The 16166-nt window shown below is 30.3% G+C and overlaps 2 protein-coding genes across 2 annotated transcripts; one reads left to right on the forward strand and one right to left on the reverse strand.

Moving 5' to 3' along the window:
- Positions 1-2092: 2092 nt before the first annotated feature.
- On the reverse strand, positions 2093-4857 carry LOC149033450 (uncharacterized). The gene is made up of 5 exons (XM_089179242.1): positions 4800-4857; positions 4402-4702; positions 4107-4188; positions 2633-3760; positions 2093-2410 (listed from the first exon to the last, which is right to left on the reverse strand). Exons 1-5 carry the CDS (start codon positions 4855-4857, stop codon positions 2093-2095), a joined length of 1887 nt encoding a protein of 628 aa, XP_089035368.1.
- A 3639-nt stretch (positions 4858-8496) lies between these two features.
- Positions 8497-16153, forward strand: LOC107070209 (uncharacterized). Its single transcript, XM_089179244.1, has 15 exons — positions 8497-8956; positions 9178-9290; positions 9549-9649; positions 9736-9865; positions 10044-10182; positions 10271-10522; positions 10784-11070; positions 11181-11315; positions 11364-11374; positions 11513-12694; positions 12786-13136; positions 13214-13360; positions 13470-13658; positions 13733-13878; positions 13965-16153. The coding sequence occupies exons 2-15, from the start codon at positions 9222-9224 to the stop codon at positions 14111-14113; spliced, it is 3288 nt and encodes a 1095-aa protein (XP_089035370.1). The 5' UTR covers positions 8497-8956; positions 9178-9221; the 3' UTR covers positions 14114-16153.
- Positions 16154-16166: the final 13 nt, after the last annotated feature.

Consider the following 16166-nt stretch of genomic DNA (forward strand, 5'->3'; position numbering starts at 1 on the left):
TCCTCTGACTGTTAATGCAATTAAATCACTTCAATTATTATTGTTTCTAACTATACGAGTTTTTCAATATTTATCATTTATATTAATTTTACATTTTTTGTTTCTATCTTTTTATTTATTTATTTATTTATTTATTTATCAAATTTTCATTACATTAAAGAGAACAACACATCACACACATCCTTCATTATTTTAAATAGAAATTACAACAACGAAATTTGATTGATTATTCCAATATTCCTTATCATTGTCCATAATCCAAATTCCTATGTCAACAGATCTATTATATCTACGAGATATACTACAATTATTCTTGCTACGGTTTATAATTAATAGATAATTTCAAAACTGTCATTTTATGATACCTCGTGAACATTTAACAAATTGTTCCGACAACGCGATCAAAAATCACATTTACGCTGTTATGAATTTTACAAAATATGAAATACGCTCACACGCGCGCGCGAGTGTGTATATCTGTGTGTGTTGTATTCAAAATATTTGAAATAAAATACTTTTACATTCATTATTTTCACTAGATATATCCAAGAAGAAAGAAAAAGTATTATTTTGACAACTGGTTTTTTCAACTAATACCTATTCTACCTACTTTTCTATTATATTCTTAAAAAAAGGTAAATATCTGGAAAAAAAGGTCATTCCGAGATTTATAGTTTTGAAATAAATGGTTTTCAAACTACTTTCAAATTTAATCAAAAGAAACATTTTATTGTCTCATACATCATTTTATTCTTAGGTATAAATTCTTTTGATTTTCTTTAAAAAAAAAAAAAAGATTGAAAAGTAACCATTGTTATTTTTAACCTTGCTATGAAAAATTTGAAAAGAAATACCTTAAATAGTTGTATATTTTTTTTTTTTTTTAATAATTACCACTAGGTAGAAAAATTTCTCTTTTTCGAAAGTTGTTTCTCGAAAGATATTATAAAGAATGTTTTTCAAAAGTTACTCATTTCTATAATGTTTTGTACCAGCTGCATAACAGATTTTCATATTTTCTTGACACTCTCTTCCATGATGTGTCTGAATGACATGACACGTACAAAATAAATGTTCTCGATCGAAATGGTATCAGTAATATGCTAATACGAAATAAGAGTAAGTAAAGAAAGCAGTCACGTTAGACATTGATCCTTTGTAACCAAAGAAAGCGAATAAATTTTCTGTATTCATCCAAGATGTCCATCCCTTCTTATATCTGTCAAAATTCTATTGTTATCGCTTTCCGTGATAACAATATTAATGCTTTCTTTAAAATAACACTTCTTGAATAAAAACACAATTCGAAGGTTTCTTCTCTTACGTTTATCAGAACAAATATATAATTAGAAAAAAGAAGAGATCAATTTATTATATGAAAAGAAAATACATTACAAAAGGACAAAGTCACGTCATGTTTTAGAAAAATTCGTTTAATCATCGACCAAAATATCTTAGGCATAATTTTGGAGGGAAAATATAACGGTGATATAGTGTTAATCCGGAAGACCAGATGATTGCAATAAGAATTAGTAGGACGAAGGATAGAAGGGTAAGAGGGCCAGGTGATAGAGCGGAATGACCGATGGTTCCGATGTAAGAGACGATGTCTTTGCAGGACACGTTTTCTTTCTTCCAATCGCACCGACATGTCTGTGTACGTGTATTCCATGCTATCGTCGTTGTGCAATCTCCACCTACCGGACCCACCACACCACGTGTCACATTGGCCCTTTGGTGAGATACAGAGACAAGGATACAAGTAAATGTCTATCTCACTCTATCGCGTGCAAGGACGAGTCTACACGCGAGAGTTCTGCTTTTAAATTAAAAATCAATTAGACTTTTATTGATGATCAATTTCAATTTTCAATTATTTTCTACACAATTCATTCCTTGCGCTATCTTCTTCTGATATCTATTAACGGACAGTGTTTACACTCTGTTTAGTATCGACAGAAAGATTACACATTTACACGTGTAAAAATACTTTCATTTAGATAAATAAATAAATAAATAATCGTAAGCATTGTCCGAAAATGAGATGAAGAGAAAACCAATCTACGAGTCCTGCGTGTTACGTAAACAAGATTCATGACATGTCATTTAACGATTTGTTTATTACACCCTTGTTATTTTCCCGAGCTCGTCGATTATCATTATCGCTGTTTGAGATAACGCTCGAATCGTCCTTTCGCTCATCTCGCGCTACCGAAACGTTGTCAGTAATAATCACGTTTGAATCATTAAATGCACAACAATAATTGCACGTTTTATCGCAGCCATTACCATCGGGAGCGCAATGACATCGCGATTCGTCTTTAATATTCGTAGGGCCGAAAGAACAACAATGATCGCAAGAAAGATCACATCCGTCCTCATCGCGACTGCAACGACATTGAGAGCAATCCTGAAATGATTTCTTACGAGAAGAATCATATGCATTATTATTATTATTATTATTATTATTATTATTGATATTATTATTATTATTATTTGTATCGCGATGATAACGACGACGATGACAAGATGAATCGTCATCGATCGAACCTAAATTGTGAGAATAATCATAATCGATATCGAATCTCCCTTGATCGGATTTATCGTGACGTTGATAAGCAAAGTGACTAACCGTATTCAAGTTGGAAGTATGATTGAAAGCAACGTCCGATCGAATTTCGTTCGACCTGTCGATACGTCGATAACAATCATGAGAATCCGACTCGCACGAACACGTCCCACCCTCGCGTTCGCATTCTCTATCCTCAGCTTTCTCGTAATATCCCGACGAGGAAGGATTACGCGATTTACCCTCGTGATCATTCGTATTTGTTGACTCGTCCTTGAGCTTCATCGCTATTATTTCTTGTCGCGTATCACCGCCTGCTCGTCTACGACAAATAGTCGAAGACTGACCTGTTCTTCCGCAACATCCTGACAACGATCTGTCCTTCGCAGCACGCGGACAAGTGTTGCAAATATCATCGCAACAAGAATTCCTTCCGACACAATATCGTTGCACTGATTTACGACAAGGTGACGGTGAGCGGCATGTTCTAGACATTGGAGCTTGAAGATCGGGAGATTTAGGTCGACAAGGTGAACGTGGAGGACACGGTGAACTCGGACAACAGGGATTCGCTCTTGGAATGGCATTCCGACAGATGCTGGAGGTACAGGGATCGCAAGGTGGCGGTAAACAGGGCTGACACCGATTACACTGACACTTTGGACCGGGAGGTAATCGTGGCAGGGGACAACATAATCTACTGTTAGGACATTTAACCATTGTTCTAGGAAATCTTCGTTCGCTAGGTGGACATGCACATTCCGGAGATGAAGGACAATTACAAGTGCAATCTCGTTCCGCTCGAGCATCGATCTGAACAGGAGGAGGACAATTACAATTTCGTGGCATCGGTTGACACATGCAATAACTGGTCGTGCATTGACAGCAACTTCTTTTTTTTAAAATAGACTTCGGGGAAGGAGAACAGGGTTGGCAAAGAGTCGATGGTCTACAAGGGGAAGGGGGCCGCGCTACGGAGGTAGGATTCCTCGAACACGAAGAGGAACGATCCGTACTTGGTGATCGACATCGTCCCGTTGGGCAAGATCGACCACATCCCGGTGGTGGACAACCACCCCCAACCTCTCTTCGAACAACGTTACGAGATTCCCTTGAGGACGTTGATTCCACTGGACTTAAATCTCTTTTATCGCTTGCACCACCGGCTAAACGATGATCCTCGCGACAATCCTAACGAAAATGAGAAAGAAAGCTTTCATTTCTTACTCATTTACATTTTATCTGCATATGCGCGAGTAACTCGTTCAAACTTCGAAGCAACGATGAATAAAATCTTTTTAATGAAAATAATCCTGTTTTATCTCATTTCATAAAATTATTATACACATCATGCTTTAAATAGTTACTTTTCGTATAATCTCGCTTTCACCCTATTCTCTTCTCTCTCTCCCTCTCTCTCCCTTTCTCTATTTTACTCTCTCTCTCTTTCTCTCATCGTTGCTACAAAAGAAGTTTACCCTTGACTCGCTTTAATAGAAAACATGTGGTCTCTCGACGTGAGTCTACCTCGGTATACCTGACAGTCCGACGATGGTAAGACAAAGCCGGAGGTGCAAGGTGTCGATGGCAAACACGGTCGACAGGGGGTAGCAATTTTACTGCGAATCGAATAAAATTAACAATAAAATACAAAATACAAAATAATAATATAATACATTATATAAAATACAATTTTTAATTTAACCCGTGTCATTTCTAAAATCCTTAATCTATAATTTATCTGAGATAACGTTAATGACATAGACAAAAATTTTTGCTCAAATTAAAAACTCATTTATATATCATTTATTTTTATTTAATGATTTACTTACGACGATCTACAGTTGCAACACTTGCAGTTCTGTTGACGAGCATGATTACTCCATTGACGTCGAAGTTCAGAAAAATTGCTCAACCATTCGCAGTTTGGTTTAGGTGGTACGTTACTATTCCAAATTTCTTCTTCTAAACATTGACACGGTCCAGGACATGCACCGGTAGCTGCTGTACTGCTAGGACGAAATCCACCGCAATCATTGCGATTTAAACAACCGACGTTATTTTGACAATGACAAGAACGAATTTGAGATTCAGAAGCGGAACACCCGCTTGATCCAACCGTACAATTTGTTCCTACGTATTATTAAATATATATATATATATACATATGCATTTCATTAATCAATATATTTTGTTAAATTGTTATTTTGTTATAAATTGAAATATTTACCACAACAGCCAGTACCAGGAGAACGTTCGATGTTATCACCTCCTTCGCAGCAGGACATAACGTTAAAAGTTCAACTTGTGATAAAAAAACAGATTACGATACGATGCCATTTAGAATAATATTGTTTTTTTTTTTTTCAATGATATTTTCAAAATGAATAAAATATGCATACAATATTTGGTTTACATTTTCGAAATACTTTCTGTCACCCTTGTTTGTCTCGATTATCTGATGGAATGTGAATAATGTTAAATGCGATGAGAATAAACACTCATGCCTAATGACTCATAGTTTTTCAGGTGATTTATAGGAATCCTTGGTAACCAAATTACTTTAGTTACCATTAACAACATATTAACCCTTATCGGTTGTTACCTCTTTTAATACGATTCTCATTAAGTTGTTGTAACTGATTTCACTTTGAATGCAATATACATATGTCGATTGTCATTTTTATGACATATTTCATGACTCATTATTTCAATAGAAAGCAAAATAACAAAACTCAATCAATTTTGATGACACAATCAAAGATTTTGTGACGATAAAAGAGAGATAAATTATGTAATATTCATTTTATTATTCTCCTTATTGAGAAATTTAAATGTATAATTTGAATGTGTAGTTTGGTTCAGCCAACATTTTGGAATAATCTTTAATGTTTCTTAGAAATATTCTAAATTGTACCTTAACTTTTTTCGATATTCTAAACGAACGAATTCTAAAAGAAAACATTGAGGATTTAACGAAAAGGAATTTAAAATAACATCATTAATAAAATGGACACAAAATCGTTTAAAGAAATACAACTCATATAAAAAGAAAAAAAATCTAAGAAAACGAACTAAAAAAAGGAATAGAAAATGGACAGATGTCAATGTAATTGTTTTCTATATGCTAGATGAACGAATTCTAAAAGAAAACATTGAGGATTTAACGAAAAGGAATTTAAAATAACATTATTAATGGAATGAAGAAAAAATCATATAAAGAAATACAATTCATATAAAAAGAAAAAAATATATATATAAATCTAGGAAAATGAACAAAAGAAAAGGAATAGAAAATGGACAGATGTCAATATAATTTTTTTCGATATTCTAGACGAACGAATTGTAAAAGAAAACATTGAGGATTTTAGGAAAATCAATTTAAAATAACATTATTAATGGAATGAAGAAAAAATCGTATAAAGAAATACAATTCATATAAAAAGAGAAAAATCTAAGAAAACGAACTAAAGAAAAGGAATAGAAAACAGATGTTACCCTATCATAAAATAGGAATTCTTTTTTCTGAATTACAATCTTTGATATTTTCTGAAAAAAGAAAATTCTAAAGAGTATTTTAACCATTGTTAAATAAAAGTGAAACTATAATAAATTCGATTGCCCGTGAAGGTCTCTCCGTTTTCGATGAAAACGACTAAAAAAAACAAGATAAAAGAATTTTAAGGACGACTTTGTCCTTCCAACCTTCAATGTGCTTTAAAAATATAGAAAAAGAAAAAAAGAGAAATTTAAAGGAAACACCATAAAGAAAGAGAAGACAATATTTCATAGAAAATATTTGGTGAAAAGAAAGTCCAGGTAGCCGTCCTAAAACACGAAATCGTGTTACACGGTTTCGCTATAATGCACATTATTAATTAATTATTAATTAATTATTAATAATATTAATAAATAAACGCACAAAATAATATAAACTATTGGTGAAAAAATAATTTGTAATATTCAACAACAAATATGTATTTCAGTTATAAACATTTCTTTTTATTTATAACAAAAATTCGGCCCATAGATGGTTTTAGAAAAAATATAAAAAATATAACAGAACAAAGTCCTAGTAAAAAGATGAAGAAGAAGAAGAAGAAGAAGAAGATAAAGAAGAAGGGGAAAATAGAAAAGGTTGGAAAATTTTTAGCGCATGCGCAATGAAGAAAACATAGATGTAAATTGGAAAGAATCAGGGGGATTCAAATTCAGACTTAGTCAAAGAGGAGGATACAATAACATAAAAAAAAAAGAAGGAGAATTTTAAACGAATAAGCAATAAGGAAAACCGAGGTAAATGTTCAAAAGGGCGTTTCTCAGGGCTAGTGGGGATAATATGTTTTTAATAACAGATAAATTTTAGAAGAGGGATGTGTTCTAATCACAGTGAGGATAAGTTTTAACAATGACATAAAAAAAGAAGGAGAATTTTAAACGAATAAGCAATAAGGAAAACCGAGGTAAATGTTCAAAAGGGCGTTTCTCAGGGCTAGTGGGGATAATATGTTTTTAATAACAGATAAATTTTGGAAGGAGGGATCTATTCTACAAAGTGGGGATAAATATATAAAAAAGCAGAAATCTCGTAGCTATTAGTCTATAGAATCGATCCAAGTAGTTCTGATCTATCGAGTAGACGAAATAAAAGTACAAGAAGAAATATTTACTATTAAAGTCGCTCTTATTCACAACAACAGTATTTAAAAGTGCATTCGTGTATCATTCGGAAATTTTTCATTGAAATTTAAATTAACGTTTGAAATCGCGAAAGTTAGCGCATGTGCAGTATAGAAAAGTAAAGAATAATTTTGAAAGTAGATTTGTTCTTAGAATCAATCAAAGTAAGGGTGAAACTTATAAAAGCGAATTTAAAACATTTTAAACGTTACCGTATAAGTGTGTATAACAGTATACAATTCAAAGAACATTGAATTGTATAATTGTAACCATATAACGCTACAATAATTCGACGCTTGACGAGGTAAGTTTTATCATAATTTTTAAATAAAAGTTTATGCTCTTAAATGTGATGTGTGTTAAGCGGGTTGTCGGGAACGTGAACACGTTTTATTTATACCGACAATTCCAGGTTAAATATTTTGCCGACGGACCGAACGACCGACGGAGACCTCTAGTTAGACCTCTAGTCTAGCGCTCGAAAATTTCAAACTAAGCTCTCTCCACTACCGCGCATTTTTCTGAAGTATCACGAACTAAAATTCTTTATTTGAAATGAAAAACGTTCAACGATTTCACATATTGCTTATACAAAATTCGAAATGAAAAGTTTATAATAATTATTTTTTAATGATTATTCAAAAAAATATAGGTGTAATAGAGTGAAAAAATTAAGAACAGTAAAGATGACGGATAAATAACGGTAACTCAAATATAAAACGAAAAGGTAGTAATATATTTGAATATTGATGAAAATAATTTAATGGCTGGCAAAGACACACCATCGGAAATCCCGAAAATAAGTTCTATAGAGAAAAAATCGTTCCTCAGATGAAAAGGGTAAATTTACTCGAGCGGTTGGCTAAGTGTTAAAAGCGGGTGGTGAATTTCTATTCTAAAAAGTTAATTGTTAACTTTATTCATTGTTACATTTAAAATATATTACGAGAAATAGAGAAAGTACAAAGATGTGTCGTGACGCGCGTCTTTTGAATCGTTTATTTTGAAAATGGCCTAATTCCATCTATGTTCGAATCGAAATATTGAAAGGTTTACATTTAAATGCAATTAAAAATATACGTACAGGATACTAAGGAATCATACTGCACAACATAACAACATAATTTAAAATTCTTCAAATTAAGAAAAAAAAACAATACTCAATTTATTTTACATATATTTAAAATACATATCTTTTACATATCTTTTTATCTTTTATCTGTAACGCACATGACATAATATATATACACATATGGTGTCAAACGTGTATTTAGTATACAATCGTAGAGTACTCCCTTCATTGATAAATCCGCGTGTGTGTGTGTGTGTAGCTGAGTGAAGAAAGAGACAAAGAGAGAGAGCAAACTAAAATCTTACATGTTTTATTCATTCACGAATTTTTATTTACATTGTGTATATATGTACATAAGATGCATCTGTCATTATTTACTCATAACTTTGTTAAGTTTTATCGTTTAATCAATGTTATATCATACATTATTGTCAATAGTAAAGCTTTTCTTTTCCCTCCCGTTAATACAAGCATGTGTCAATAGCCTCATGAAACGTGCGCGAAGACGCACGATTCCACGCGGAATTAGCCGGAAGGTATGGTACCCGCGTGTCCAGTCGACGTGCGGCATTCGTTATGATTGTAATAGTTTCTACCGCGAAAATGGATATCGTAATAAGATCTTATAGTTTTCGGTAAATCGATGTTTACATAAGAAGTTTATTTTTTAACACATATCTCGAGCATTTAAAGAGATTTTTTGATGTGACCGTGTGCATATTACTCGTGTATGGCGCGTTGTTTTGTGACATAACCTTAAAATGAGCGCGTGGCCAGCCAGTAATAGCGCGCACGGTCTTTCTACAATACTATGTCAAATACTCGTGTCAATACTTTGTGTTTATTATTATTTTAGATTGTGACTACGGTATTGTAATTAAATACTTTTCCTCTTGCATCATGGAGACTGATTACCTAAATCTACAAGATTGTAAACTATTCCCAAACTTGGAAATAACTAATGAACAGGTAATAATTACAACTATTTCTTCGCAATGTTTTTTTTTCATTATTTTCATTAATAAAGAATATGACATGTGAATTAAATAATACTCTCAGATATATCGGTCCGCAGAGAATTGTTTTCTTGATAAATCAAATCATTGATAATATTTAATGTTTGTATTTATACATACTATGTTTACATATGTTAATATTTTTCACATGTGCTATTCCTTTATTAATAATGATGACTTTTAACCTGTAATATTAATAATTGTATTGCAGAATATTATAAATGAAGATTCGCTTTCTAATTTTATTGATAATAATTTGGAACCTCCGTCCGAACATATTTCTATTGATGATATGTGGAATCTCTTGGAAGAGTAAGTTGTAATAATATCTCTATGCTTATTATTAACCCGATTGTTTCAAAGAAATATTTTCAATGTGATATATTTTTTTATTGCAGTTCTCCAAATGATTTAAATGTAATAAACAATACGATGCTAAATTATGACTTAGACTCTAATGAAATTATTAATAAAGAAGATTATAACAGAACTGTTAACGACTGGGATGAACATCTTGAATCATTACCGGTAAGTATTTTACTAGAAATTCTTTTGAATAAATTTATTGATACTCTAACTAATTATACTTCAAACTTATCTATTGGAAATATTCTTAAATTTAGTATATTTCACAAAATTCTTTTCTATTAAATATATTAAGAAATTCTTTGTATATTAGTTTGTTAATATAAGATTATTTTTAAAGGATATGGACGATGATATGAACAACGTATCTAAAGATACGACTCTTCTAGGAACGAATAATTCTTATTTACATTTAAATGACCTAGAAGAAAGTAATGTTGAAATCATATCTAATATGAAAATTAAAATCAAAGGTTCAGGTATGTCTTCGCTATTAAATTTGTGATTTGCTAATATAAATATATTTCAAATATCTTTCTATAATTAATATAATTAATATTTAAACAGGTATTGCTGATTATAAAAATAATTGTGTAAAGAATACTAGTAGTGAAAATTCTCAAGAGGATTTTAATACGAAAAAGAAAATCCAAAGTGAGAATAAGACTACCGCAACTGAAAATAAAAACAGAAAAAGAACATATACCGAAACTATTACCACAAAGGGGAAAAAAATGAAAAGGAATTTATACGAAGAAAAGGAACAAGAAGAGACTGATACTTGTATTGATATTGTAACAGTGCCCGAAGAAACACCAAGTATGTTAATCTATAATTATTACTAAATGTACCATAATCGATAACAATGACTAAATTTAAATATAAAATACGAATTGTTCGTTCAAGATTATTAACTATTTATTATCGATGATATTTATTATATTCATTTATAAAAAATATCAATTCTGTAAACACTAGTCATTGTCTGTTGATTATGGCATGAATCTTAACTGTAATAACAAATAAATGCCAAATTAAATACAATCTAATATATATTTATATATACTTTTCAATTTGTAGTGTTAGAAGCTGGTGATGTCAACAGTTTATTTGAACAATTTGAGGCATCAGAAATTTTTTCTGTGAATGCATCGTGTCACAATAAAGTTTCTAAACAATCCAATCAAAATATACGAGCACAACCAAGAAAAAAGAAATTGCCTGCACATTCTAAAAACACAAATTCACCGGTCCATTCAGGAAACAGTAATTCACCAGTTTATCCAAAGAAACCAAATTCATCACCTCCGAATTCAATAAAAGACATTAACGATCCAGCATCTAAAGAAGTGATTGACAGGATAAAGGTATATATAGTTAGCAATTAATATATATATATATATATATTATATTATATATATATAGTAGTTGTTGACTACAATATACTTAGTCTCATATATTCTTGCCCTTTATATAGGCCCTTAATAAAGAAACAAAAAAAGGAATTTCTGTGATACCTGCAATGCCAAACCTTCGTAAAGGAGGACGAAATAACAGCAATCGAATACAAGATATCACTAGTACAACGTTATCAAAGAACAAAGTTGTTAAGGTAATTAGAACTTTATTTTAACACGTTCAGTATCATATGTACCACTAGTCTTACACAAAGCATATATATTTTATGCATTAAAGTAAATGGTTTGATACTGAACGTGTTAATAATAAAGAAAGCTCTTAACAGAAATCACATTAAAAAAATAAACAATCTTTAAATATTTATATATAATTAAAATAATATTTTTAAAGGTGGCAAATAAGGAGTAAAAATAAAACAATCAACGGTGGATCAATCCAATTGGACCATGATTATTGCAGCAATTCCAACTTCACCGTTAACGATCCAGACAATAGTGCTAGTGAAAAGAAAACTAGTGAAAATAGTGAAAAAACTCTAAGTACAAAAAATAAATCTAAAAAATGCAATCGTCCTTGTGCAGTGAAAAACAGGACAACAACAGTTAGACAAGCTAAAAGCTTTAAAGAAAGTGACAAAAGTAATGTTCATAAAAACTTTATAAAGGACAATAGTTTAGAATCGGCTAAAACAAGTAACAATAGTGAACAATTCTTACCATACAATAGTAATAGTAATAATACAGTTGAAAAACAATTTAATAAGCAGACAAAAGAGCACCTCATAAATACTCAACCTTTAAAACAAGAAATAAAACCACCTTCTCATGAAAGCACACCCCAAAAAAATGCACCAATGTGTGTGATGAAAATACAATCTGCAATAGTAGCAAAAATTCTCAGATCAAAAAATAAAAAATTAAACAATTCAGCACCAATAAAAGATAATAAACAAATGGTTTCTGTATTAAAAAAGCCACCGACAGTACAACCAATAGTACAACCAATTGCTACTAATAATAATGAAAGCATAGTTACAACTACCAATAGCTCCAATAATATTGTGCAAAACATTATAATAGAAAATATTGAAGATATTCCGAAAAAAATCGAAACCAAACCACCTCCTCGCAAAAAACTAAATTTAGCTGAATATAGAAATAGAAGAGTAAATTCAAATGTTACCTCAAAACTGGCCGCTCAATCAATGACAATAGCATATGTATATCAAGCCTCGACAACCACAGAACCATTCAAAGATCAATTGGGAAACGAACTTTGGTGCGAAAGAGAATGCATCCCAGAAAAAATATCCGAAGCCGATCTAAATAAATTAAAGGCAAAACCACCTACCAGAGACATGGAGACTCAAACATACGAAACTGTATTTAAGTATGCTACAAAATGTTTGAGGGATTTTGATGAGAAAAATGAAATTCCTATCAAATCTTTGGTAGATGTTGATGAAAGAAACACAATGTCTACCAAATCTCCTATAATTATCAATGAGGAAAATGAAGTTTCTACCAAATCATTGATGGATGTTGATAAAAGGAATGATGAAAGACAACAGAGGTAAATATCAAATCAACTATATATCTTTAAAACAAACAATTATATAAATTGCATTATTGTAAATGTTGACAAAATTTTTTATGATTTACAGCAAAAAACATATATTAGATAGAGAAGAGCAACAAGCTAATAAAAAACGCAAGCTTGATTCAAGTTCAAGTCGATCTAGAAGCCGATCATACAGTACAAGTAGAAGTAGAAGTCCGAGTCCAAACCGAAACGAACATCACCGAGACAGAAGTAAAAACAGATCTAGCAGACACAATATCCGCCATAAAAGAATTAATCATCGCCCCAGTTCAGTTAGTTCAAACGTCAGCTGTACATCACAATCGCTCTCAGACATAAGATCCAATTCTAGATCGCGATACTCATTCTCACATTCAGAATCATCAAGATCAAGATCCACCTCAATGTCCGATCAATATTCTCCTTGCTCAAGGTACTTTTAAAATGATAAAAAAAAAAAAAAAAAGTGATATTGGCCTAAATTCATAAAATGAATTGAAAATATTGCAGATCTTCCCCTAATTCAAATGACGGAAGCAGTAAATGGCACCCTGAAAATAGGTCCATAAAAAGAAACTTTGCCGAAGTCAGTAGAAATGGTGACAGGTATAACGGAATGCCGTCAAAAAATTCTCACAACAACAAAAATGGGAGAAGGTAAATTTTTGTCATATTGTGACATGACTTTTTTTTTTAATTAATAGTAGTAACTAATAGTTCATACATAGTGGCATAATATATTTATTTGTTATTTAATTATTACTAGTTCGTCATCAAATAATTATCAAAGATCGTATGGCCGGTATTCAGAAAAAAAATCAAATGAATACAGGCAAAATGTCATTTATGCTGGGTGTTTGGAAAGTGGGGCAACTAAAGCTACTTTATATCAAAGATTTCGACGCTTTGGCTCCATTGAAACAGTATCGATACATCACCGTGAGCAACATCCTTGGTAATTAATTGTACATTAATTTTTACATCAAATATAAATAAAAATGAATTCCATTAAAATAAAATGATTTACAGGGATTGTTATGGTTTTATAACATTCTATTATAAACACGATGCATTCAAGGCTCTAGAACATGGAAACGATGATCCAAATTTACCCAAATATGAATTAAATTTTGGCCATAGAAGAGATTTTTGCGAAATTCCATATGAAGATCTTGGTAAGAACAAATACAAATATAAATAATTAATATGCAACTGTTTCATATGAGAGTATGTATCATTAAACACAAAACATCATTTACAGATCACTACCGTGAAGATGAAGAAACTCAATTAGAAAAAAAACGAATAAATATGTCAAAATATCAAGATGATGAAGAAGAAGAAGAAGAAGAAACATTTGATAGTCTTCTAAAAAAAGCGAAAGCTAATATAGGAAAGCGAAAAGTTTGACATATGTACTTTTGGTTAGTTATAGTATAATTTTTAATTTATAAGAATAAAATAAGGAATGAAATAATATAGTTAATTTCTGTATAACTCGAGTTCTTCCTATAGCGCGAATTCATATAACACGTAACATTTAACCGAGTTATACGGAAATTTACTGTAATGTAAATAATATTATCACATATAATAAGACTACAATTTTTTTAAGGCAGAGCAGCATATTTTGCACAAGTTTAAATCTATCAATTTGAGTAAAAAATTCATTTGCATTTTCTCACAAGAATATATATATATATCTATATATATATATGTATATAGATTTATTATTTTAATATCAGACTTACTTAAACAATGGTATAATATTAGAACTATCGAAAAGTTTTGTCCGTTTTTCCAAGCCAAATGTGTAAAATTGTTTTTGTATTCATTTCCGCAATCTCCAATGGTCTCAGAAAATAAACATTTTATTATATAATGGTCCTAATAATATCGTCACCGATCACAGAGATACGCGAAAATACTCGAGACACGGCATTATCGTACAAAACTTTTCAATAGTTCTAATACATGTATATATCATTTTGTTGTATAAATTATAATGAGAGAATGCGAGTGAAATTTTTACTCAACTTGATCAAACAAATTCTAGAAATTCGATAAAATATGAAAGTATTCTTGTAAATGCTTTCATACAATATATATAAAAAAAAAACAAAAAAAAAAGAAAATGCTCTGCAGCTTAAATTGAAACAATTGTTTCCATTTGTAATTAAAACTAATGATTAATTATAAAATAATTATTTATATCTTCAATTCATCTATATACTAAATTATATTTTATATAGTTTGTTTTTTTGACGAAATATCAAATAATTTATTAATTATATTATTAAGATAATTTACTTTACTAGACTACTTTAACTGGCAGATATTGAAATCTTCCGCTTGTAAATTAATATGTTAATAGAATTGTAAAAATAATAAGTCCCGTTGCATATACCGCGTGATAATAATAATAATCTTTTAATATTTGTATAATATTCTGTTTTGGGAAGTTATAGTTCCTATTTTTCTTGTACTTCCTATTATAAACACCTCAATCTTATTATAAGCCGTGTGATTATAATTTATGAAATTCTCTTTGAAAGCCAGTTAAATAGTTAAACAAATCATATTCATTATACGTTAAAAATAAATGCCAAATAATAATAATATACTTTTAAGATAAGAAACAATTAAATAATATTTTTTCGTTTTAGTAGTAACATTTTGTAATATATATATATATTTATGACATTTTGGCATTTATCTTTAACGCATTGATTATTTAATAAGGCTTTACCAACGACCAATAATAAACAATAGTAGACATTAAAAAAAAATGGCCGTAAAGAAACTCATCATGTTTCACGAGATTTTTTAAAGTATTTATCATTGTATGTGTACATTATTACGACGTATCAAAGTTTTATAACGAACTTTGTTTGAAATAATAATAATATTAGATATGAAAAAAAAAAAATAATAAAATTGATAATTATTCGATTATTTGAATTTTAAGATAATAATTACGTAAAATGTGATATTACGGAACATTAAAACGATTTGTTATCGATATCTTTTCAAAACCGTGTTAATCTTATGAAACAATCGTCGTATACATTTCGATGTTCCGCGTGTTCATAAGTATTTTATTATTATTATCTTTTCTTACTTTTGACACAGATTTGAAAAATATGCACGACATGACATGTTCATGTGCAAAAAAAAAAAAAAAGAAAACAACAATAAAAATTTTATACTAAAGTAATGATCATTTTGTAAATTAAAATTCTACCGATTGTAATTATTTAAAAGTATATTATCGAAGGAAAATAAGAACTTCATTTTCTGATAATATCGTTGTTCATACGATGCGCACACGTTTGCGCAAATATTACGACAAAATTTAGGACAATTAATAAATAAAATAATACTAATAATAATAATCATGTGACGTCGAGAGAACGATACTCCGTCAATGAGATTTTAAAAAAAGAAAAATATCTGATGTTCA

Source organism: Polistes dominula, unplaced genomic scaffold (assembly GCF_049000335.1).
Source record: "Polistes dominula isolate Pdom_NZ unplaced genomic scaffold, Pdom_raw_medaka contig_373, whole genome shotgun sequence".
In the NCBI taxonomy this organism is placed as follows: Eukaryota; Metazoa; Arthropoda; class Insecta; order Hymenoptera; family Vespidae; genus Polistes; species Polistes dominula.